General features: G+C 50.7%; 1 protein-coding gene across 2 annotated transcripts in view; it reads right to left on the reverse strand.

Annotated features, from left to right (window-relative positions):
- RASSF5 (Ras association domain family member 5) overlaps window positions 1-27,334 on the reverse strand; it is a 448,324-nt gene that overhangs the window by 196,512 nt on the left and 224,478 nt on the right. For both annotated transcript variants that reach the window (XM_086923412.1, XM_086923414.1), the window contains exon 2: window positions 3,367-3,473. In XM_086923412.1, the coding sequence (XP_086779538.1) occupies window positions 3,367-3,473 (107 nt within the window). The remainder of the gene's footprint in view (window positions 1-3,366; window positions 3,474-27,334) is intronic.

Genomic DNA, 27,334 nt, shown 5'->3' on the forward strand with positions numbered 1-27,334 from the left:
GGCACCATTTTGTGTGTTCACTAGGATCATTGAAACAAACAAAGGACATCATCAAACATTCAAGTTTGCGCGCCATCTTTGAATATACATCCCATTGAGATGGTTTTCATGGTGAATGTTTCAAATTGTTACAACAACTAATCATGCCGTGTATCGGCAAAGAATGTAACATAAACATTTTAAATTACTGTCTTATTGTTACATCGGTCATGAGGTCTTACAGGCAATTTTTCCTAAACAACAATTTCCTGAGAGATGGACGTTATAATACTATAACGTCTCCGTGATTATACGTTAATCGTAGGTTTAAGTTACCGAATTTCAGTTGTATCTTGCCGTGTATCGGCAATTGCGACCTAAGTGGCCGCATAGATCTCAGGGTAACATCATGAGCAGGTAAAATTTGACATGCCTCAGACATTTCTGGTATCCAACGTGATTTACTGGTGCATATTCAATTTTAAATAAACCTTATTACTTTTTACATTCTCTTATATTTCAATTGTGCTACATGTCTTTTTTAGCATTCATTTAAACACCTTAACATATACAGTTAACCAGACACCGGTATTTTACGATTGTCCCAAATGTGATGCTATTTCCTCTCCCATATTAAGGCCTCCAGGTGCACTAGTCTCCAGATCGATTATATATCGAGACTCTAGTCTCCTGAGTGTATGCAATTTGTTGCTACCCCTCGGGCTTTCAACAACACAGTCCAAACAAAAATACCTCAGAAGATCCCTGTTGCTGTCGTGCTTGATTGCAAAATGTCGGGCCACCGGATAGGTGAAATCTTTGTTCACGATGGCCCGCATGTGCTCCAACACTCTCAGTTTTACAGGATTAATTGTACTGCCAATATATTTCAATTGGCAAGGGCACATTAAACAGTCAACTGCATGATCTGTATGACAGGACATGAATTTGTTTATCCTCTTACCCCCTTTACAGCCTTTCACATCATATGCCAGGGTTCTTTTGCTCGCCGTGCAAGCTTTGCACTTCCCACATGGGAAGAAGCCCTTGACATCTTTCAGCGTTCCCTGCTTCTTATCTAAAGGTTTTAGATGGCTTTGAACCATATGTTCGCGTAGCGATCTTGCCTTTTTGAAGGTTATAAGCGGAGCAGCTGGTATGTCAGATCCAACAATTTGGTCAGTTTTTAAATATGCCAATGTTTGGTCATTATGGATCTAAATCTGAAAGAATTGGCTGAGTAGGGTGTTATCATGCGAAATTTAATATCAGTGATTGGACGGGTCTTTTTATCGAAGAGGGAATTGCGGGACAATTTTCTCACTCTGCTCAGAGCATCTCGTAAAAGGTTGGGATTATAACCTCTCTCTGAGACTAAAAGCCTAATTTACAAAGAATTAGCATAGGGCCGCGCCACAAGTCATTTTGTTGAGTTGCCCTACGCAAATTCGAAAAGGCAGGAATGCACCGTACTTACACGATATGGTGCATTCCTGTCCATCAGTTGAGCGCCAACGCAGGCACTCTTGTACCATGGTGCAAGGCTGTCTGTGTTGTTTGCATGATTGCTTTTGTGCAGTAAGGAGCCCTTCCCTGCATAAAAACAATCACAAGAGGCGTTTTCCTTCTTGTATGTGTGCTGTAGAAAGCAGCACACGTGAAAAGAGGAACAAATTAGGAGAAATGTAAAAATGTCTTCTGGTTAGGCCTGCTCTGGGGAGGTGTACATTTTTGGCGCTGCCTCAGGTTTACATGATGTTGTAAATCTAGGGCAGGGTCAAAATCCATTTGTGTTGAGTGGGAGCACCCAATGCAGAGACTCCTTGACGTACAGAAAAGCAAGGCATCGCTTTGCGCTGCCTTGCGTTACTCCTTATCTGAGGCCATGCAAAGCCATGCAGGGTGGCAGATATGATTGAGAGTCCTGCACTACCGGATCGTCATGAAAACTACAGCTCTGGACGCGCATGCCTCTTGTAAATGAGGGCCTCTACGTACTGTGTGACAAAGCATGCATAGCAACTTTTTAAAATGTGAGTGCATACTAAGGTACTAATCTTTAATATAACAAGCACTGGCAAAGCCATCCAGTCTGGCTTTTATTGGATGAAAAGCTCCACCGAGTGCTAACACATAGAGTTACCTACTGTGGGAGGAGATAGGGCTTACAGCCCCTGTTGTATAACCCAGCAAGGACAGGAGAATTTGCTTCTGCAATTGACTGATCTGTGCTGGTTGTCTGCAATAAAGAACTACTTTGCCACACCACCAAAGCCATTATGTAAAGTCAATGGCACAATGTAACGATCCGTGAGATGCATTGAACCTGTTTTGATCACATCGCTCTTGCAATAGTCTATACTCTTCTCTGAGAGTTGATATAGGATGCTAAATATCAACTCTCAGAGAAGGGCCTCATACCTACGTTTCCAACCCAACAGCAAAATTCCAGGGCTTTACTTATGGCTCTAACTTGATCGAAATTGTGTTTTCCTGGGCAAATTGGTATACAGCCGAGCTTTGGTTCACCTATCTGCAAAATCTGGAGTTTTTAGCGAAAAGGTATTTCCTAGAATTAAAAACTATATAACAACTTTCATTTACAAACGGTCAAGTAACACACGCCAGGTTGCTTAACATATTGTGACTTCCTACTAATAGGACTGAAATCAGCGTCAACCACGTTACCAAGACCCATAGCTACTTTTATTTTGGACTTTTATAAATATAAACGTCTTTAACAATATGTAATTTGTTTTTTTAAGTACATCCACTGTGGTAAAATTATGAAATACATTTAAGATATCTTTCATAACTTTGTTTAGCATTTTCTCCACTGGAATATCTCAGGATTTTGTTTAACATTAAAAAAAATCTGGGTATGAGGAAGAGGACGTTTGCAAATCCTGACTTTCTTCTTTTTTCGAACTTCTGGTCATAATGGAAAGTGAAGTATGAGAGTGGGGATTATTTTCCTACACTTCCCGACACCAGACTCATGGCTGTATATTCTTCTTGTTTTCTTTAGTTTACATTTTTTTTTCATTCATATTTTTTTAAGTAGTCGAAAGTGTATTTGTCTCCTAAACTGTTGTAGAAGAAGTAATGTTTCTTAAAGTAGTCGCACTTTTCTGTTGCTAATAATGGTAGCAGGAAGGGGCAAGGAAGGACTGAACTCGTGGGTCAATGTTGGATTTAGTACAATGAGAAGACTATGGAGACCACGGGGTGCCAGGTCGACGATCACACATTGATGTTCTAGGAAGTCAGAGTCATAGAGTGAAAGTTCAGACTTACATCCGTGTAGAACCGCTCACAGAAAGACTTGAGATTGCTGGAGTGAGACTTTTCTGTAAGGCCTTCTCCTCTCCTGCCCAATTGCCTTACCTGGCTGTCGCTCGGCATCAAGATGCTCTCAGGAGACACTCCGGCACGCTGACTGCAGTCCAGCTGGATGAGGCTGCGGCATTCTGGGTGGCAGGTGTACTTACAGTCTGTGGAGAGAGGAAAGGATGGGGTCAGCAGAGCCTGGGAGGCTGAATATTCTGGTGGTGGCGGCTGTAGGGAGAGTAGAAAGTCTGAGCCAGAGACAGTAGGGTAACAATGCATTAAATTGTGCCAAAAACCATGAGCATGGCTTCTTTTTTGCTTTTCAAAGCTACATAACAGCATACCTTAACATACTGTAAAATATCAGCATAAAATAGCATGACATGGTATAATCATAAATAACATTACATAACACATAATAATATAACCTGCAGCCCCATCTTATAGATCATGTGATATTACAACAGTTGCAGCACCACACCCATGTGCTTAAGCTCGTCTGGTGTGTCTACACTCAGACCAACACAGCCTTATCCTACTGCTCACCTACATTGTTAGGGCTGACAAAGTCCAGCTCTGCTGCTCGTCTTGTATTCCAAAAAGACATCATCACAACTGCACTCTACAGCTCATCTGGTATGAGTGCTCTGGGACCAACCGGACTGCGCTACAGTTCAGGTGATATTCCGGCATTGCTGGCATCACCGAGCACTCCAGGCCCGAGTCCACATCAGCTCCTTTGGTTCTCACTGCAAATGTTTACAAATTACATCTTGTGCATAATGGGGCACCGAGTGGTCATTAGATACTTCTGTCTTCAGTCCTTGAGGCGGTCTCCTTCATTGTACCTCACTGACCGTATCTCAAAGTGCTTTGAAGCAGTGTCCAAGCGACATAGAGTGCTTTATAAACCTGTAAATAATAACTACAAACCCCACAGCTTAATTCGTGTTCCAGCATTGAGCTCGAGCAGCCTGAACCCACAGCTCAACTGGGGCTCGAGTACAAGATTGCACAATCTTTTCTGATTGTGTACATTGTACATTGTCCTGCATCTGGTGGAATTCTGCACAGAAATATGCACCATTTGCAGTGTATGAGTACAATATCTGGAATGACTGACCACTGTAAAATCGTCAAAGTTGCAGCAGTTAGTCAACTCAATTGAAACACCCGTGCAAAACTGCTCTGGCAGCAGTACAGAGTCTGTAATCCCACCAATAAAGCACTGTCTTTCCGAGCACAGAGAGTTCTAGGCTTTAAACCAACTTGCCTTGTTGTACAGCTGTGCTAATATTTTGGATTTATAGCCTGTCAGATCTTTATTATTATTATAGATTATTAGGTATTTTAGGCCTGAGACCAACAGAACTCTGTCCTCCAGCTAACCTAGCATCCTAGGCCTAAAACTAGCACAACTCTGTTTTGTAGTTTATCTAGCATTTTAGGATTGTGACCAATGCAGCTCTATCCTATAGATCTACAAGGATGCTGGGCCAGTGACGCACCAGTCTTGGCCCTACAACTCACTTAGTATTCAGGGGCCTAAAAATCACACAGTTCGGTCATACCTGTCGCCTAATGTTCTGGGCCCACGTGTGACTCAGCTCGGTGCTACAACACACATAGCATTCGGAACATAGGAATGACTCGGCCCTGCTCTATACCTAACAGAGGGTTTTAAAAAAATATGTATATAGGTTTTTATTAACATTTTCAGTCATGTCACAAACGGTGCGAGTCATCAGCATAACGCTTCCAGCAATGGCAGGACAGCATACTGCACAAGGACAGACAGACAGACAGCAGACAGTGGGTCAGGGGAGCCAGCCGTACCCCCACAGAGTACAGTGGAGCATGACTGGCATGGATAGCTCTGTCTCTCGTACTAGTATCCCCCGCACCAACCTTTATGGAAGCGACTTAGTTAACCCATTATTTACTGAGCACGGTATTTTCATTTTCATTTGACTATGACCAGTGTTTAAACAGCTCCGGATAACAAAATATTAACCCATATTTCGGATTACAAAAGAAATAACAAAATGGGAGCTTTGTACAACAGTAAGGAGAAAAACGCTGTCGGCATAGCTTGTTTGCGTAGTTAACTGATGGCATAGCGCCGACATGTCAACAAGAGCCGCTGCGGGCGCTCGCCTCGTTCCGTGGACCCCTGGATATATTGATTAATGCATTCACTGAATGCATACAGAAGACCACGGATGATCTAAGCGCGTGCACAGAACACATCAAGACAGACGCAGTCGAGGCCGATGCTAGACAGGTGAGTAACACTCTTACTGCGACTACAGAAGAGACAGACCGGCGGTAAATGCAAACAGGTGCAGCTGGAAAGAGTGCGATCGATAATCACTACCGACATACACGGCCAGATGAGCATCAATAGCTCCGACATGAGACAGTTCGGTACCAGGCGCGCTGGAACGACGACTTGTTCAGAGCTTTACAAAGCAAATCACTTAAAATACGCAGAGCATTTATCTCAGAGCAGACATAGGCGGCGATGATGGACAGACACCGCTCTCTATACACAGCACTGTTGTCGGTACCAGCACAGGAAAGAAGACAGACAAAAACACATACTGAGGGATGGGGGCTGCTAGTTACCAAATCAGAACCGTTTCCTGGCAACCGAAAAAATCTCTCCTGATCAGCATCCCTTCTCTTCCTCTTCTGCTCTCTCTCCCCACTCTCTCGCTCCATCTCATTCTCTCTGCCTCAAGCTGCCTCGTTCAGAACCTCCCCGACTCTCCTCTCTTTTCTTCCACCTCCCTCTCCTGTCCCATCTTTTCATTTTCCTTCTACCGCACTCTCCGTCTCCCCTCCAATCTCCTTCTCTTTTCTTCTTTCAACTCCCCACTCTCTTCCTCCCACTCACCTTCAAGTCAGTCTCTCCTACCTATCAGAGCGCCTCCCGGTGGCTACCAAAAGTAGAGGGGGCCCCCTGCAAGGTACGTAGAGGGGGCCGCCTCCAGACACAATCAGGAGCTCTCCGGATGGAGTACTGTGCTGAGTGGGCCCCCTGGAGTTTCGGGGCCAGCCCGCACCGCGGGGGTTGCGAGGGCCTGTGTTACGAACCTGGCGGCTTCCCTTCACTAGTCCACACGGCTTTGTAGCCTATCTACTCGGCACCCTCCTCTGCCCCCTTCACCTGCAAATTCTCTCGTCTCTCACCACTTCCTCAATCCTCCAACAATTCTCCAAGTGGGGGTGCTGCCATTAATGTTACCAGGCGGTACAAAAGGGGGTGGTGTATGGCCATGTCTGAACTAGGGTGGCAGAGTGGGCTAAAGAACAGTGATGGATTAAACCCAGATCTGTTGACTGGGTGTGAGTGTTTGATTGGTTCAGATGCTCCGTCCATCACCACCCCCTTTTGTACCGCTTTGTTCGCCATAAGTTGGCAGGGTATGCTCAGACGTGAGTCCCTTGCTCACTTTGCCACTGGATTCAAGCAAGCCGGGCTGAAGACGGCTGGAATGCCAGAAACCGGTCCTAGGAAGCTTGAGTCCGGTGCAGGGAGGGCATGGCTTGGCAGTTCGGGCTGGACTGTTCCCATGAGGCACAGGGTCAGACTGATTTGCATATGGCCATGTCTGAACTGGGGTGGCAGAGTGATGGATTAAACCCGGATCTGTTGACTAGGTGTGAGTGTTTGATTGGTTCAGATGCTCCGTCCATCACCACCCCCTTTTGTACCATTAATGTTACCAGGCCACAAGTCCTAAAAAAAGAAGTGAGGGGACATTCCAAGTTAGGTGGTGTCACTGGAAGTGATGTCACAACAGGAAGTAACAACACGGAAGGTAGTCTCCTCTTATTACAGGGAGACTCAGTTCATTTGGGGAGCCACGTTAACACACTGTGGAATGTAGCAAAATGGCAGGTATGAACTGATAATTTCTACTTGTAATGTATCCCAATGTGTGTCGCCGTGTAATAATAAATCTCCGTTTGTGATACATTGCGTCATTACGTGAGCAGTGCCTGTGTATCTAACGTCTGCTGTCTGTGTCTATAGTGTCTGAAGTAATGAGCAGTTCATGCTATCAGTCACCTGGAAGAGTGAAGAAGGACAAGTGCTGAACTGCTGTCAATATGTTCCTGGTGGGGGTCTATTACCAGTGGAATTATTTCCTCCGTACAACCCGCTTCCTGCGCCGCATCCATGTGCAGTTGTGGCTTGGTACGTGCTGTGGCGAGTTCCTTTCAGCAGTCTGCTTGTCGGAATTGGACATGCTCAATGCGGCTGACTTTTGGGCAGGGGGGACTGCGTCCACCCGGTAATATAAGTGGGGGATGCCGTCCACCCACGTGGTACCCCAACTTGAGCCCTGAATGTTACACCACTGAAGCCACAGGGATTGTAGAAAATCCAAGCATCACACAAAGAGCAAGTGTAGCAAACGATCCACCCCCAGTAAACAGGAGAGTAGTAGAGAGTGGTCTGTAGCTTGTGGTGAATTCTAGAGCACAGAGTTCCAAATATAATATTGAAGAATGGCGAGGTAGCACACTGTCATTTACAGACATCATATTTTCCAATGGAATAGGCCACAACATTCAGTTTTATTGCTAAAGCGATATAACGCACAAATAATGTGTGGAAATTGGATTTCAGAAAATATTTATCATTTGCAGATCACCAAGTACAATGGCTTGATTTGTTTTGATTCAATTAAAATCTTGGTTTCCATCATACTTCTGAATTAAAAAAAGATATGCTTAATTTGTGCTATCTTAACTCTTGGCATATTTTACATTATTTGTATAATTCAATTACCGGTATTTAAATGGGTGTTAAAAAAACTGATACCCGGTCCCTACAGTCTTTCCTTTCCTACTCCCTGTACCTAAGCACCATTGTCAGTTAACTTTACAAAGTCCTTTAACTTTGTAATCAGAAAAAGAAAAGTAAACAACATTGATTGTCTGTGTTAAAAGAGTAAGCAGCAATGTGTCAGAAGACAGAGCCTAACATTTGGTCTTTGAATACACATCAATGGTGACAAGATAAAACAATTTAAAGGCATCTTTATAGCTCATTCACCTTCTGAACTCTAGCATGGTTATTTTGGGGGCGCTGTAGAACCCCCAGTACCCATACTTCCAGCATCTATGTTCCTTTACTCCATCCAGCCCAATCTTGCACTCCTTTCCTCTTCACTCTCTTTCAATCCTTTAAGCTTAAGATGCCTCATTCATTCTTATGTTATTTTTGGCATTTGTTAAGCGCAATTTCAGCCAAGGGCACCAAATATACAAATCCAGATTCCTTATATGGAGATGCAGCTATTCAAGGATACAGCAAGGTCTTTAGAATTTTTTTACACTTTAGTACATTCTTCCCCTTACCCCCTCAAAATCATATTCCTTCTTCCTGTCTCTCACCTTCTTCTGTTTGAAATTTTCACCTTCACTGCTTCTCTTTATACCCTACCCCCACACCTTTGCCTCCAGTTACAGCACCTCATCTCTATTGCCTCCACTTTGCCTAGCCTGTCCCCTGTGCTCCTCTTAGATAGGTTAATGCATTTGCAGTAGAGATGAATGTGTTACCTGCAGGTGACACCTTTGAATATGGGAGGAGGTTCCTCAGGTTTTATCCTCCTTAGGTCCATACAATGGGCCTATTTTTCTGGATAACAGTTACAGCTGCTCCCAGTATTTGAAGTCTGTGAATAAGTGTTATATAAAATTAAGAGCGAAGGCAGACATGGTTTAATTGGACCACCACAAGCAATGCTTAATTTGGAAAAGAAAGTGTGCAAATGCCCAAAGCTCTACTTAGAAGCCAGCAGCAGGCGCAATTAAATGGTAGTGTGCCAAATACCAAGGCTGTGTAGTCTTGAATCTAACCCAGGCCTCTTTGATTCACAGCCAGACACTCCCTGCCCCTTCATCTCAATCTAGTAGATTCCTGGTTTCTCTCTTTTGACGGTTTCCGTCTTTCTCTGCCTCCTTCTTTTGACTTTGTGTTTTTTCCCTCTCATGTGAAATTCCGGAAGAGGGTAAATAAGCGGCAGTCCCAACATTGAGTGCCGGTGCCCCCCGCGGCTCAAATTAAGCACTGAACAAGTAGTATATCAATGTTGCAATTTTTTTATATTTATATATTTACTGAAACAAAGCAAAGGTTAAATGAACATAAGAATTAGGTGAAAATGGCAATTAAAACACACTATTTTAAACTAACAAACCCACTGAAATTCACCAGTCACAGTTATCTCAAGTAATTATAATTCAAGCCTTAAAGTAATGATAGCTTGGGCCTCCTGCCATGCATAGTGTGGCCATCTATGATGTAATTTTAGATTTTGCAGTCACATTACCAATGATATTTTAGAATATGTCATGAGTGATGTAACATGGGAGGTAATTAGCAGTGCATGGCAAGGGGGTGCGATTTGTGCATTTCTAAGTTTTTTTTAATGCAAAGTAAAATATTATTACCATACCTAAATATAACAGTACTTTCACCTTTGCTTTTATCAGTGGATTTCTAGTTTTTTTTAATGTAAGTTAACATTTTATAATCATATGTAATACCAACCCCATGTTGTGCACAGCCTTTTGCCCTGCACAGTGTGAGGCTAGCTGCAGGGTCTTCCCTTGAGATGTGCAGCATGGGGTTGGCCACGAGCCAAGCCCTGCACCCAACCCCCGCTTGTGCCCCCCCAGTGCACACAAGCCATATACAGTGGGGAGGTGGAGCAATGAACAGTGGGGGGGAGGGGTTTGGGGCATAGGGTCTGGAGTTCATACCACTGCAGGCAAGCATGGTTGATTATAAATTATGTCATTTTAAGTAAGGCAGAGCATCTGACTTTATCAACAGGCTGCAGCACAAAAAAACATAAACGTGGGCCTATTGCCTTTATTAGGAGGGTCACCATATCAACATATATAAAGCACACATTTTTTAATGTGTCATAAAAGTCATGGTCTTAAAAACATTTAAATAAAGTTTTAATAGTCTTTTTAGGTTTCGCCTGGGGCCGGAGCTTCTAGCTCCGCCAGGAGAAATCTATTGTCCCTACAGTGTACTGCTTAGTCCCGCCCTCTGTTCCATTGGCTAGCTCCATAAATGGAGGCTAGCCATTGGAAGAGATTGGCGGTCAATCACGCTTTCCCCTGAAAACGCGATTCGGGGGCGTTTCCGTGTCTTTTTTTAAGCCCCGCCCCATTTTGCCGTGTGTCCCGGGCCGCGCTGTGATTGGCTGCCGGCCCGGGACTCCTCCGTGACGTCATTCCCGAGCCGCGCTGTGATTGGCTGCCGGCCCGGGACCTGACTTGTTTTTTTTGGATCCATTTCCCGGTGCAGACACGGGCAGACAGAAGCATTCATGATGTACCTCATGCTAGACTTATGGTAAATGCCTAGTTTTCTTTCCACAGAAGCGGCGAGGTTTGTGCAGAGTTCCGCGTGCTCCAGGAAACTGCAGAGTGTAATAAAATTCCAGGCAGCCGGCCCGGGAAGAGTGCCAACATCACTTAAATACGCCGCGTTGTTACGGAGGTGTGCTGCTCGAACGGCAGTAAAATACAGTAGATGACTCTGAAAATCGCATCTCTAAAAAAAATGTAACCAAAGCTAGGATAAGGCTGCAGCAGTAGAAAACATCAAAATTAAAAGCAGTTGTGAAATGCTGACACCATTAGTACTCGGTCACCACAGCTGTAAAGCCCAGCCTCCCACCCCAGCGCTGCGCTCACTATTCCACATTTTGGCTTTCATTCACCCTCTAAAGCCGGTATGTTTCTGTGGACTGACCGCGCTAATGAGGGTGTAACAGACAGCTGTTCAGCTTAGATTCATGCCCGAGATTTGAGGTGGATAAACATGATGCTCGGCAGTACGCAGGGCACGGCGGGAGAACAGCTGTGCGTGGCTTCGAAACCGCACCGTGGCAGCGAGGCGGAGGTCTCCCCCAGCACGTACGCTGCAGAGTATGTGCGGTCCCAACTCCCCAGGGTCCATGCTGCTGTCCTACAGTACAGTAAACGGGAACCTTCACGCGGCCATCGCGCAATAAACAGACCACGCAGTTATAGGCGTAAAAGGCCATTTATTAGACCAGAACTGCGCATAACAATAGAACAGTAAACAATAACAGAAACACCCCACTCATACATCCCCCCCATTCGTTTCAATCATTCATGTCAATACTGAGCCCTAGCGGCTCCAAACACCCTCCACTTGCCGTCAATCACCCTACCAGCCCCCAGCCATTGCCAACTTCAAACCAACTTCGATCCGTCCTGACCAAGTCTCCCCCTCAAGGGATGGGTATGCCCGCTCTTGACCCCCTATCCCTTCGGAACCTGCCTACCGCAGCTCTGGCCTAAACTGGCAACGCAACAAAGCCAACCCAAGAACCACCTCTAACTGCCGGGTGGGTGGGCGGTCTTTTCGAGCTCCCTCCCGATGGTGCCAGGCGCAGAAAAGAGGAAGATCCCTTCCTCCCCCGCGCTTAAGTACCCACCCCCTAGCTCCTCCCCTTCCCCTGCCTGGACTATCCCCTGCGCGAAAGACCCCGGGGAAAGACTAGTCTGCGACTCTGCTTTCCCCGGGGCCCGGCATCGCGCAATAAACAGACCACGCAGTTATAGGCGTAAAAGGCCATTTATTAGACCAGAACTGCGCATAACAATAGAACAGTAAACAATAACAGAAACACCCCACTCATACATCCCCCCCATTCGTTTCAATCATTCATGTCAATACTGAGCCCTAGCGGCTCCAAACACCCTCCACTTGCCGTCAATCACCCTACCAGCCCCCAGCCATTGCCAACTTCAAACCAACTTCGATCCGTCCTGACCAAGTCTCCCCCCCAAGGGATGGGTATGCCCGCTCTTGACCCCCTATCCCTTCGGAACCTGCCACCCAGTGGACCCCCTGTAGGGCGGTACACTGCCCCACCCCCCCCACCAAGGGGCCGTCCGTCCGTCCGCGCAAAGTCACTCCCTCTGACACCAGATCGACTCGTTCCACAACTTGCTCACCACATCCCTCAGTTCCATCATATACCATGCATTCCCCAGACGAGACAGATGCACACCGTCCTCCCTAAAGGCTAAAGGCTCCTCCAGGCGAAGTCCAGGATGTGAGATGACTTTCACCCCCTTATCAACACAGTAGAGTCTCATTGCCCGATTCAACTTTCTCCGGGCCTTCTCAATGGCCCCTTGTTTCATGGCCCCTCTCCAAACTTTACGGGGGACCAGCTCCGTCCAGGCAATGCAGGCCCCCGACATCCTTGATTTAAGCACATCCAAGTCCCTCTGCATCAATTGCAACAGAGCCAGTCCAGACAATTGCACCAGGTCGTTCTCGCCCAGATGGATGATCAACAAATCCGGGCACCCCCTTTGGGGGACCATCTTCGCGAGCCAGGGCAGTAGTGCCCCCCATCGCATTCCGCTCTTCCCCCACCATTTCACCTCGTGCAATTGTCCTCTCAGTCCCAGGTTACGTCCGTAAACCTGCTGGTCAGCGTACTTGGATGCCCAGTGCACAAAGGAGTGCCCAACGATCCACGTCACCGTCTTACCACCCGGGCCACCCACGCAACCTACGAAGAAAAAAGATGTTAGAAACAGGCAAAACAGAAAGCACAAACCAACAACCTGCCTGGGACCCCAGCTACTTCCTCACATACCGCTCGCAGCAGCGAGACTTCCAACGACCAATACTCCGGATCCGGTCCCAGGACCAACCCAAACGAGCCGCTGCAGTGGCAGCCCCAATACGGAAAGAATGAGTACCAAACCCCGCACCATTCATCCCCAGTCGACCCAAAGCCATCCTCAACACCGCCAACAGCTGGCCCGCCGACAACCTCGCACCCGAAGCATGCTGGAAAATCTCACCTCCCCGCGGGCCCCCCGCCCCGCAGAAGGAGCGCCACTCTCGCACCGGGCATACCGCCCCACCAGACTCGTTCAGCCACACCCACGTACCACGGCCCATCTGATCAGTCTTCGAGCGGCCCAGCCAAATCCCCAAACGTCCCGCATCCACCCGCACATCCTCGTACAACCGCCCGGGCCCCCGCCTCGTGCCCAGCAACTCAGACACACGGAACGCCCCAAAAAACATCCACACCATGCACAGGCGAAACAAGCCCACCTCGGCCCCGTCATAGCAACACTCAGGCAACACCCCCACCAGTCGCACCAACAGGTCAAACGTCACCGCCTCCCGCAGGCGTCTCCCCCCGACACCCCTCTCCCGGCCCCACCCCCGCAACATGCGAGCCAGTACCACATCCTTGGTGGGGTCGAAACCCAGAAACAGAATACAGTAAAAGGAAATGCCAGCCAACTTTCCAGAAATCGTAGCAGCAGTCAGGCCCCGGTCCATGCAGGAGAGCACATAGCCCCTCACACCACCCAGCACTTCCGACTCCCCACACACCACACCATCCACCGTCCAACCCATAAAAGAACTAAATTCAGACCATGCCAACCGATATGTCCTCCTTGTGGACGGTGCCAATGAACCCTCCACCAGACCAATCATCCTCACTCCCCCAAGGCCCAGATGCCGGCCGGCAGCTCGGTCTTGCAGGCGTCTGCTCCCGGCGCCAGATGTCGGAACCGCTGCCACTGCGAACGAGACAAAGCATCCGCAATGTCATTATTCGCCCCAGGGACATGCTTGGCCCGAAACACCACATTCAATTGCAGACACGCTAGCATGAACCTTCGCAACAGCTTCAACACTCGCAGGTCCCTCGCCCTCTGGTTATTTACAAGGTCCACAACCGTCATGTTGTCTACGTGGAAAAGCACTGTCCTGTCCCGAAAGTCATCCCCCCACACCACCAGAGCCACCAGCAAAGGGAAGAACTCGAGAAAAGCAATACTCCTGCCCTGCTTCATCCAGGAGGCCAGCCAGCTCTCCGCGCACCACCGCCCATCCCAAAAGACTCCAAACCCCGCTGACCCAGCCGCGTCAGAAAAGATCTGGCATTGCCACACCGCCCTCTCCTCATCAAACTCCAAGGGCACTCCATGAAACTCCTGCAAAAAGGCGATCCAAGTCCGTAGATCCGACCGCACCCCCAGCGAGATCCTCACCCGGTGATGCGGAAGCACTGCCCCCGACATGGCCATGCCGAGCCGCCGACAGAACGTGCGCCCCGCCCGCACAACCCGGCAAGCAAAGTTAAGGAAACCCAGCAGCCTCTGAACCGCCCGCAAAGGGATCCGCCTCTCCCCCACAGCCCACTCCAGACACTCCAAAATCTCCTTCACCTTAACCGCAGGCAGACGCGCCAACCATGCAACTGAGTCCAACTCGATCCCCAGGAACGTGAGGCAACAGCTGGGACCAGCCGTCTTCTCAGGCGCAAGAGGCACCCCGAACTGCACCGCCAAGGCCTGGAAATGCGACAGAGCCCTGCCACAATCCCCCGACCCCGCCCTGCCCAGGAAGAGGAAATCGTCCAGGTAGTGAGTGACCTCGCGGCACCCGCTCACCCTCACCATGACCCACTGCAGAAAAGAGCTAAACAATTCAAACAAGGCACAGGAGATGGCACAACCCATGGGAAGGACCTTGTCGACATAGATGGCACCCCCGAACTGCATGCCCAAGAGCCCGAAATCCGCCGGGTGAATCGGCAGGAGCCGGAAAGCTGACTTGATGTCGCACTTCGCCAGCTCCGCCCCGGGACCACAAGAACGCACCATCCGGACCGCATCGTCCACCGACGCATACAGCACCCTCGAGTCCTCCTCTGCAATGAAGTCATTCACTGACCTACCCTCCGGCCAGGACAAGTGGTGAATCATCCTGAACTCCCCTTCCTCCTTCTTCGGCACAACCCCCAGTGGCGAGACAATCAGGTCCGGCAGCGGCCAGTCTAGGAACGGCCCTGCAACTCTCCCCTCCGACACCTCCTTCCGCAACTTCGCAGCCACCACACCCGGCAACTCCTTCGCCGACCTCAAATTCTCGGCCCACCGCCGCTCCCTGGGGCCCTGATAACCCACCCGAAAGCCTTCGGTGAAACCCCAAAAGAGCCGCGCCGCGGCCTCGCGGTCAGGATAGCACGCGAGCCACGGGGCCATAGCCTCCACCTTAACCGGAGTAGGCGCCCTTTGGGCCAGGCTGTCCTCGCCCCCTGGCATTCCGCCACTGTTCGGAAGGGGTGGCGAGCGAGAGGCACTGAGTGATGGGGTGCTTCCCTCCGCACTTAGAACACTCATGTTTAAACTTGCACGGGTACCTGGAGCAGAAACCCCGACTGTAGCTCCAGCACACTCCTGTGGTGGCCCCCCCCGGTTTGGGCGGCTGTCCGGACACAATGGTGCTGGGCACAGTTCCGCCCCCCGCCCCGCCCTGGGCGGGACGCGTCGGAAAAGACCGATACAACACCGGTAAACCGCTGGCCGTATGTGTAGAGGCCGACGAGTGCGACGACGCCATCCACTGCATCCAAAGTTCCTGATCCACCTCCCCCCAGCTTTTCTACGGATCGGCGCTGACCCTGGCCCGGAACTCCTCGTCATAGCTCAGCCAAGCAAACCCCCCAAACTGCATCTGAGCCTTGCGGATAATGTCCATGTATTTGAACAACGCAATCGCCCGATCGAGATACTTCACACAATAGACGCTAGCATAGATCAGAAAAGCCGAAGTCCAATTCTCCATGGTGATAGGCACTCTAGGCCGCCTCGTCAACTCCCACTCCTCCTCCTTGGAACCCTCCTTCGCCTGAACCTCCCGGTGCAGCAACTTAAAAACATCCACAAACTCATGTTTCCAAATCTTCTCCCTCATTTTCTCGGACAAATGTGACCCCAACGGCATTGCCAGCCCCATGTACGGCATTTTCTTCGGGACCTTCACCCCTTTTTCATCTTTCCCATCACTCTTGTCAGTCTGCACCCCCAAAGTTACCGACTTACCATCCACCTTCTTACCATCCTCAGGTGGACCGCCCGAAGGCGCCCCCCCCCCCTCACAGACCCATCCCCCACTCCCACCGACCGGCAGGCCCGCTTCCTCCCCTCCCCACCCCGGGGTGCGTCATCCCAAACCGCCCACCAGGCACTCTCACCTGTTAGTGCCTCTGTCCGCTCCCGGGGCCGTCCTCTGGACTCCTTTCCACGGGCCTTCACCGGTCCAGTCTTCCTCTGAGATCCGGGGTCGACCTGCAAGACACCAAGGTCGTCACCCCCCGCTGCGCGGCCTACGCCTTCCAGGTCATCCTGCACCTCCCCTTCTTCCAACTCCTCGCTCTCAGCACTGTAATCCAGTTCAAGCACCGGTTCCTGATCCACACCTTCAGTCGAGACACACTTCACTGCACGCTTCACACCCTTGGCTCCACACTCGCGGCCACGCTGTACGGTGGCGCCACCAGAACTCGTTGCCCGATCCCGCGGGGGAGGGACAGCCGCCACGGACTGCCCTACTGCTTCTGACCTGCGTCTCGGAGCCGTGTTGCGCCCCGCTAGGCCCCCCTTGGCTCTGCCGACAACTGCCGACTTGGATCCCCTCCCGCCCCCCAGGTCGCTCGAACCTGGCAGGGCCCCGGCACCATCGGGCCTCAAAGCCGTGCTGGCCGTCCCTACCCCGGCCGCGCCCCCAGTAGAGTGGGCGGCCAGGCCTGACCTCCTCAACCTCGCCTGCCGAATCTCCTCCTCCTGCCTCTCCGCCTCCCTCTCCTCCTCCGAGGTGGGGGGCCCCTCAATGTCGGGGCCCCACACAGAACCAACCCGGGCCCTCGTCTCCTCAGCCCACCTGACCTCCTGAATCTGTTCCAAGATACGCTCTCCCCTGGCCCTCTCCTCCCAGGAGACAGAACCCCAAATCGGAGGGGGGAGCGGCTGGCCGTGGCCAAAAAATTCGCCCCCCCGGGGGAAGAACCCCACCTGGTGGAAACCTTGGACCCAACCCGGGCCGCCAATGGGAACCAGAGAGGGGGAAGCACTCCTGCCCACCGCAAACCCCGGCACCAGCGGCCGAACCACGGCCGGGGTGCCCGCCCTAGAGCCCCGGGACAAGTCAATCGGGCCGCCCCCAGACACCCGCAGGTCCAGCCCAGGCCCATCCCCACCAAAGGAAGCCCCATCTAAACGAACCAAGGCCCCGGGGGCCCCGCCGTCACCCTCCAACCCGACCAGGCCTTGCGCGGGCCCAGCCCGGGCGTCACCTAGCTCCACCCCCTGCCAGCACCGTCCGGCACCAACAGAGGACCCTGGAGCGGAAGCTCCTCGGGCACGGCCCGCACGGCCGCCCCCGAGGCCCCAGGCAGATACTCCAATTGGGGGAAGGGGCGTGTGGAAGTCGACCGGCGCTTCCCGCCCCGCGCAGTATCCTTAGGGACACCCCCCCCCTCCTGGCCCCCGAGCCACCCTCCTGAACCTGGTCGTCTTCCAGGCAGGCGAAAACCGCCGCCTGCACCCCCGCCGAGGCAGCCCTTGTGCCTCTGGTGGCCCCCACCCAGGCCTGGTCCATGACCCCGGGCCTAATCAAGTCATCGCGGCCGGCCCTAGCGAGCAGCAACAAGGCCTCACGGACCTGTTCCGCAGACACCCCAGACATCCCGGCCAAATCAGCAACAAAAGCAAGAGAAAGAAGTACAAAACCCAGCTGTCGTAAGATCAGCTCCGAGAACAATTTCTAAAAGTAGCACTAGGCCTCAAACTACGCACTAACTACAACTCCTTTTCGAGCTCCCTCCCGATGGTGCCAGGCGCAGAAAAGAGGAAGATCCCTTCCTCCCCCGCGCTTAAGTACCCACCCCCTAGCTCCTCCCCTTCCCCTGCCTGGACTATCCCCTGCGCGAAAGACCCCGGGGAAAGACTAGTCTGCGACTCTGCTTTCCCCGGGGCCCGGCAGTGTGTAAGTTTGACGGAGCAGTAAGACTCTTCCCTGCCCTGTGCCCTCGGGAGTTTTGCTTTTTGTGTCCAGCTTGGGGAAAGCACCGCACCCAAGGATGGAGAGAAGGTACTACTCGAATTTTCAAAGGATAAAGTGGGGAGGGACGGGCGGGAGCGAGGCGGCATGATGGATCTGGCTGTAACGGAACGAGTCAAAGTGGAAGGGAGAGACAGGCAGGGGGAGGGTGGGAGACAGGCAGCTCGGGGAGCAGGGAGGGAAGAGGTGGGAGTTGCGCTGGCGTTGCCTGCTCAGAGCAGCATCCGGCAGCACTCCTGCGCCCCCAGCTCTCAGGAGGGACCAGCGCCGAGCAGAGAACTCGAGGAGCTGGGTGGCCAGACGCCTCTGCCTGTACCTGAAGGGGGAGGTAGCCCCGGGTAGGAACACGCCCTGCAACCTTGCCAGAGCCGCAGTCTTCACCCAGAGGTAATGTAAAGCCTTGCTATTAAAGTACCTACCACCACCGATGTACAGGTGTAAATGTGTTTAAGGAATTTTAAAAAGGGGGCTTTGGGCATATGCGAGGTGGCTCTCTGTAATGTCTATTTGAATAAAAGTTACAAGCACGTTTTTTAACGAACTGCTAACAAAATGCGTGTAGTATCTGGGATACTTGTCTAAATTGTTATACATTAAAATGTACTAATCAATGCTAATTACCGATATCGGATAGCATGGTGGTCTGTCTTGAAGGGTTAGCGCAGACCGGGTGCACGTTTTTGGCTCGTTACCGCGGCACCACGCACAGGTGTAGCCCGCATGTTCCTGCCTCTCTGCCCAGTCCACCCAGTCCTTCTAGGCATGCTGATATGAGTTTGAGAGGCGTCCTGTTACTGCCCTTTCAAACACCCGAGGGCCCTATCAAGAAGTGATTTTTTGGCGCAGAGCCGAGCACGTGTTTTAGGAGCCTCCAGTGCGTAAAGTGAATTAATTCAACCTAACATGTCCCAGAGATTGCGCTTTATTTTTGAACAACTCAACTCATAAAAAGATAGAGGAGAACCGTGTCCACAGTTTCCGAGCTATACTATCTGAAAATGAAGCACCAACTCTAATCTGAGAAATATCGGGCAACATGAATTCACTTTACACACCGCAGGCGCAATTACACAGGGGTGCAATGGCACATTTAATCAATCTAGCCTTAGCAATGTACTCATCGGAAGTTTCATCTAATTTACATGCTTGAATACTGCAATGGATATCGAAAGGTGGGAACAAGGATGCTAATTTAATTTAATCCACATATGTTGGAAGATATTGGCAAACTCCGTTTTTATTCACTAGGTATTCACTATTAAACATGACCAATCCAACCCCAGCATTTAGCTCACTGTCCCAAATGAAGTTACTTTACACACTGTTTATTTGTGTTCAGTTTGTGATGCCGTGTGATCACCGTCATAGTCACTTCAGGGCCACATGAACCCCCGCCCCACATGCCCAAACCCGCAAATAACACAAAGACACAAATGTTAGGTTTGGGAAAAATTGCTGCAGGTTTATTACATACAACATATGTAATGACGGTGGGTTAGCTTACGGGCGATCCTAGGGCAGGTCGCATTCTCGCCACCTGCCCGCCTGTTGAGCCAAACAACACAGTGGCGAACCACCCAACTGTTGTACAAATACCATAATTATACTGACACGCCCATTGCTGGGCGTGACTAGGCAAACCCCCGGTTGCACAGGCCCACAACCGCCCGAAGGACTACTGGGGCGCCGACACGAATTCCTGCACCTCCCATGAGGTTACAGGTTAGGCTCTGAGGTTATGCTCTGGCACCCCTATGTGCCCGCTGACGTCCAGCGTTTGCACCTCTCTTCTTCCGGATCGCCCAGTAACTCCGCCTGCAACGAAAAAAGGAACACATTAAAAGCTCCCCCCAGCCCCTCAAGCAGACACTCTGGGTTAGAGGAAGGGCGGGAAAAGAGTGTCCTAACATGGCACAGCGACGTCCGGAGCGGCAAAGAGGCCTCCCCAGCAGGGCAGAGGTCAGAAGTACTCCCGACGGCTCCTCCCAGCCGCCCCGGACGTGCATCACCTACCAGTCTCCACCAACCAGGGGAGACTGCCTCAGGTGAGAAACACTACGTCATGCAGGGGCGGGACAGCCCTCCGTGACTAAGGGGCCCGCCCTCCTTATGGCCACTGCGTGGCCTCGGGCAGGCGCATAGTCACTTCAGGGCCACATGAACCCCCGCCCCACATGCCCAAACCCGCAAATAACACAAAGACACAAATGTTAGGTTTGGGAAAAATTGCTGCAGGTTTATTACATACAACATATGTAATGACGGTGGGTTAGCTTACGGGCGATCCTAGGGCAGGTCGCATTCTCGCCACCTGCCCGCCTGTTGAGCCAAACAACACAGTGGCGAACCACCCAACTGTTGTACAAATACCATAATTATACTGACACGCCCATTGCTGGGCGTGACTAGGCAAACCCCCGGTTGCACAGGCCCACAACCGCCCGAAGGACTACTGGGGCGCCGACACGAATTCCTGCACCTCCCATGAGGTTACAGGTTAGGCTCTGAGGTTATGCTCTGGCACCCCTATGTGCCCGCTGACGTCCAGCGTTTGCACCTCTCTTCTTCCGGATCGCCCAGTAACTCCGCCACAGCCCAGTGCGGTGGTTCCCGCTGCCGCACGGGCCCCCCCACCACTGCTACTGCCTTTACCTGCAACCTTCTAGAATTGCTTCCTTCAGATAGAGGAGGAACAGGGCAATGCCCATGGGTGTGGGATGACACCATCCGCCACCATAAACCAGGGGACCCCATCCACCTCGAGGAGACCAAGGCCCCTGTCATGACCTTACAAGCCAGAATGCAAGAAAGGCCCCTTCTGCCACTACTCTGCAGGTCCCCCCGGGTCCTTTCACCCAATCAGAGAAACTAAAGGGGATAGGAGGGGGGCCCCTACCACTGAAAGTCCTTTGTATCGTGGATTAGGCTGTCCAGCGTGTGTCGCTGGGACGCCACACATCCCTTCCCACTGAGCGGCAGAATAACTGTGCAAAGGCGAATTCACAGCCGCAGCTGAACGCAGTCTTCTACACCATCTAGTATAAAATGTGCTTACTGAAACGCTATCTTCTGCAGTCTAGCAGAAAGTGTGCTTACGTGACACTTGAGCTGCTACCCTCAATAAGGGACCTGGCCCCCCTGAAGAGAAACCCTCCCAAGTATGCAGGTGCTGGCAAACAAATTGAAACACACCGCAAGTTTATGCTAGAACAACTAATCCCACAAAGGATACAGGAATCTATTGCATAGCCCAAATGCATATATTGGTATGACTAGCGACATGGTCGTAGAAGGGAACAACAGAAAACCACGTAAATCATGCCCCCCCCTTCCACCCTGTCGGCTACAAGTCCATCCTGACACAGGGATAGCTTTTCCTTAAAGTTAACTATGAAACTAGGACCCCCCCAAGGGAAAGGGCACTGGGTAAGATACCAGATAGAGTATTCTCAAAGTCCGCTAGGGGCCCACCCTAAAGGATAACGTTTGTTCTTGTGCCTGGAGTGCATTGCGTGCAATACCCATTGAACCGCACACAGGTTGGCATGTTGCCGACCAATCATGGCACAATCCTTGTGCTGTACCCCATACGCCTACCCATAATACTATGGGGGGTACTATCAACTCCCAGAGTTCAAAGCATGTCTGAGTACCCTAGATAGTAATCCAACAGTCAGAAAATCGCTTACAGGACCTGCTCAGAGGTGCCTAAAGCCACACCTTAAAACCTCTGGCATAAGAGAGTACTCCTAACATGGACGATTTCGTTGGGAGAATAGTTTAATTTGAATTAGATAACATCGGGGAGGGAGTCCTAATGTGGAACCAATCAGGATTCTCTGGTCTAACGCAGTACTTAGCCTGGTAATTGTTAAAGAGGAATCGAGAAGTGGGAGGAGGAAAATTCATCCCATCCAAGATGTGCTGAGTACAGTCTGTTTAGCTTGTTCAAACCCAGGAGGATTCTGCCCCACGGCATAGTAGCTTAATGTTGCAAGAAATTGGTCGGTTATCATGAAACCAACATTCGGGAACAATACACCTGTACTGGCGCAAACTTCGTCGACCGGGCACGACAGGGCAGTACATATGGTATTGGCTTATTTGCCATGAATACTCACTTGTTTGGCATAAACTTAACTCCGGAGCTGGGGAGATTACGCCAGTCCGCATACTGCCAAGTACCGGTAGCTTAATAAAGACATTTTAATTGGGTGTAAATAAGAGTGACAGTTCAATAGCTAACGGAGACGCCTTCCCGAAATACGAGGAAAAGCAGATGCTCCGCAAGGGATCGTAATTATCAGATCATAATGATTTGTGCCCTAGCACATACCTGCTTGTAGGCTTGTATATTCACACCTCTTCACACACATACATAAATTCAATGTCACTGTAAAACCCTTAAAACCCCTAGTATTTCAAATAATAGCAAACCTCCTTGTTTAACTTACTGGAGAAGATACGGGGACTTATACATAGGTGACAAAGTTGAGACAATGTATGTGTGGCATATCCAGACCTTTTACGTGTGGCATATGGGTGTCTTACGTCTAGCACTTCGCTGCATGTTAGAAAAGGACTGAAAAGTGATCGGCCGTCGGGCCTATGTAGTAGGATGGAGACCTCTTTAGTGGTAAATGGGACCCAGTTGTAACGTAAGTGCTTCGAAAAAGTAATTAACATAAACGCTACTGGGTTTTCCTTGATATAACCTGCGTGGCAGCCGCAAGGCAGAACTATCGAAGTAAAGTAATCGTGTGTTGCAAAGACGACAGGTTACTTTCCGTAACATGGCCCGGAGTGCCAGGCCCCATGCAGATGAATGAAAGGTAAAATTGCAGCCATGAACAACCACAGCAATGAGGCGGGGGGGGGGCAAGTGTCCAGGTGCCACTGCCCCAGCCGCCGCTACGCTCCCAAATTAGGCGCTAGACCCATAAAAGTGACTGACGATAACACCTTTGTCACCTGCCTCCTCGCTGATGTGGCCTACATGCCTTCCGTGCTGGCGGACGCCGCACTATCAGGATTTAGAGTGTAAGGTTAGGTGTGGTACAATAATAACGCTCCAAATGGCCTTAAGATTGCCCCAGAGCAGTTGTCCCTACCCATGCGTGTACACTGCGCGCGACTACGCACCTCTCCGGGAACGAGCAGGCATCCTGGGACAGCCATCTCATACATTCTGTGTACACTGGTGGCCTGAACTACTGCACGCCCCTTGTGCCAGCAAACGGTCGTGTGTACCCAATGTCCACACTATGCAGTAGCATGTGTTTGGCCGGTGTATCGCACCTGTCCTAGGAATGAATACCGAATCACGTGTACGTACTGACGTACTGATCCCCTCATGCAAGGATAGCATACCGCTAGACTGAATCACACAAATCTTATACCCGGCACACCAATGCATGTACACACTAGCCACATCCTGCAGATCTAACTTGGTGCTTGCCTGATGCCCCATACCTCTCTTGCGCCGGGGCACCCAGTTACCTGTACACATGGCGGTATCAAGCAGAGTACACTGGCAGATGTTCTGGTGTACCGCACCCCACTCCAGCAAGTACACAGGCCCGTGTACATATAGCGAAAACATCTCATATCTGCCAGCACACAGGTGCATGTACCTGTGAGTATATATTATAACTAGAGTACGTGTGAACTATGCACTAATGGTGCTGTACCCCGCACATTCGTAAGGAAAGCAACCTCAGCCTGAGCCTGGACTGCCAATAAACTACCTGACAAAGTAGATCCCTAAAAGACTGACAATGCAAAATAGCTCAGAAGTGATTCACAGCCGACAAGAGAACTCGGGTGTAATTCTCTTGCAGGGGCTGTAATCCGCCACGTTTGCTGATGGTCACCAAAAGTATTTCCCCATACAGGAGCGCTGGGCATATCATACCTCAGCGATCTCAAACACACTTTAAATCGGAATTATTGGTGTACATCTAGAAGATGATGATACCAACCAAGATTATATTACCCATTTCTGAATTGACACTATGCTACAGATGCGCAATACTTGCCGAAGAATAGGATGGCATCGAAAAACCAATATGTGGTACACATTGGAAGAGTATATCAATGGTATGCAAGTGAGCCATGCTAGCGCGCTCCTTAACACGAGGGCTCGTAATAATGGGATCAAACTAATACTCTAAAGCTGGAGGGTATGCAAAATATTCAGGGTACAGGATAGGTCATAGAGACTGAAAGTATTAATTATCCTAACTAGAAGCAGGGATAAAAGGAAAGGATCGCTTTCAATGTATAAGTATATAATGAACCACTCGCACCCTCCATCGCAGAGTGTACCGTTCTGCTACATCGATAAAACTTTAAGGCTCGTGCACCCACGCCTGTTCCTGGATACTTGAAAAGGGGAGGCACGACCGATATGTGGTGACAGTTCCAAGGAGTGACAGGTATTAAGGTTAGTTAGCACTGTCACAGCAGACCCTCCCAATCAGCATCAGCAGTGCTTAGACGTCCCTCACTCAAAATCGTATTGTGCCTTTCTTTAAAATTGCTTGTCATTTCCAAAACACAAGTCATGGGAACAATAATCAGGAAAAGTTTTCAACAAGCCGGTATTACCACTTCCAGTCATTCTGCACTCGGTCTCCACACATTAGCACAAAGCATATTAAACCACCCAAGTGCTCACGTAACAGTACTAAGGACTCCCTGTCGATAAACATGAACAGTTATAGGAGTGCCATTACATTAAATCATCAACCGATATAGGAGTGCATAGTGTACTACTCGATTACAATGCCCTGGAGCTGCAAAATATGGCGAAACGCCATGCCAAATGGACAACGCCAAGCATACACTCAGGCCTAATTGACGCGGCCTAAGGTGCCACCACTGCTTTAACCACATTGGTACGTTCCGAATCAAAATTAAATCCCAAATTTCATAGAGCCCCAGGTCTGGAGACCAGTCACGGGGGGCATCACCTATATCGTACTAAGAAGGTACGCCTAGAATTCGGAGGAGAGGTCCCCACAGGGATGTGGGAAACCACGGTGCCCGCGAGGTTGCCCCGATGGGAGAGCCCTAGGAAATGAGTCCCTAAGTACAGTTTTTCCCAGGCTCGTGCGTACTGTTGCGCAAGGTAAGAGACTACACGGAAGGCCACCAAGACCTCAAAGCCTACGGCATCAGCCCCACTAGACGAGCCACCCTCTGCATCAGCAAGCCCCCGAATGCCGTTAGGAAAAAGAAGAAATCGACAGCGCGGGGGGGGGCGGGGGGGGGTATCAGGGAAGGCGCACCCGATCACATCCTTCTTTGGACGAGGGGAGAGAAAGGGATGTGCCCAGAATCCCAGGAGTTAGAGCCTCGCGCCGGACTCGAACAAGGTTGACCCGTCTCAACGTCGGCCGCTCATGCCAATATGCCACACCCTCTATTGAAGCCCGGAAGTGGACGAGCTCTGAAGGGGCCAGCCGCCATGTCCAGGAAATTGTGCCACAGCCCCACCTCGGGTGTCGAAGTGCAAATAACGAGTGGCCCGTTCGAGGATCATGCCTGCACACTGGCGCATCAAAACCCCTATGAGCAGATCCATATGGATCGCATCCCGACCAAAATCACGAATACCCGCAGAGGGTGAGCCGCGCCAGAGAAACCGCAAAGTCCAATTGCCTGGCATCAAACGAATGAAGAGCAACCATAATGGCCGCACCCGGGCGCCATTACCCATGTGTGTCGCACCCACATGTCGCCGTGCACCAACTGAGCCAAGATGGCCGCACCCGGGCACCATTGCCCACGCGACATGCCAAGGGAGGCCCATCACCATTCCGGGCCCCAGCACCGCAAAGCCGAAGCACCTGGTTAGAAGATCGAGCAGGACCCAAGCTCAGATATTGTAAACACCCTCCCCAAACTTGCCGTGCAGAGGAAGGGAAACGCCAATCAAGCAGCGGGAAGTAAAACATTATTGGGAGGAAACACTGGCGGATACAAAACGCACAAACGTGAACCACATGGAATTGGCCCCGTTGCGTCCCCCAACATTTTCCAACCATCACTGCAAAACACCCCCCCCCCCCCCCATACTGGCCGTGCAGAGCAGGGAAATACCGCCATCTAAGCAGCGGGAAGGAAAATGCCATGGGTAGAAAACACTCTGGTGGGAACAAAACGCACAAACGTGACCCACAAGCATCCGAACGCTTAAATTCACACTTGCAAGCGTATTGAGGAAATATATAGTCACCAAGGGCATCTGCCCAAACTCAGGCTCGAACCGGGAACCTACAGATCAAAGGTCTATCGCTCTGCGCACTGAGCTAATACGGATGAACGTCGTAGAATGGACCAGGGTCACAAACACATTTTCGCGACCCGCAGCACAACTCTTAAGCGAAAGGTAATGCGCCCATACGAGAAGCGACCGGCCTTCGGTGCGCCGCTACCGGCCCCCCTTATACAAATCTTACTCCTGTCTAACATTTGTAATATAAATGAAAACTCTAGTAGCCGCCTCGCCGCAACATGGCCTCCCCGAAGAATCAATGAGCATGTCTGCCTTCCTTACATTGAAGGGGGCAACTTGCGGGGTCCCACGCGTGTCGGATTACCAGAGGAGCCATATTAACAGATACCCGAGGCGGCATCCTATCAGATGGCGTAGGCACCCCCCCAGAGACTTCAAGCATCGCGCGGCACGGCACGAGAAACGCGGCACATCCTAGGATTGCGAACTCGGAAGATAGACCTACAGCAGCTATGTACCCGTTCTAAAAGGCTTACAGCAGTCTAGAACTCATGGCTCCAATGACTAAGCACCCTTCACCTAGTAACTTGCGCCACCAGGCTAACACGTAGAAAGAGCGGAAACCAAACCAAGAGTAGTATGCACACGTCAAACCCCACTAGGATTATTCAGCCTAACTCCGGTCCGGACCATAAGAGAAACGCAGCGGCCACAGGCAGACATTGGAAGAACGACAGCTTCGCGCAACTGACTTTGAACTTCATCGGGCCTCCGCAACATGGCCAGGGGGGGAGGGGGGGGGGGGGAAGGTACACACCCGC

Source organism: Lissotriton vulgaris, chromosome 5 (assembly GCF_964263255.1).
Source record: "Lissotriton vulgaris chromosome 5, aLisVul1.2, whole genome shotgun sequence".
In the NCBI taxonomy this organism is placed as follows: Eukaryota; Metazoa; Chordata; class Amphibia; order Caudata; family Salamandridae; genus Lissotriton; species Lissotriton vulgaris.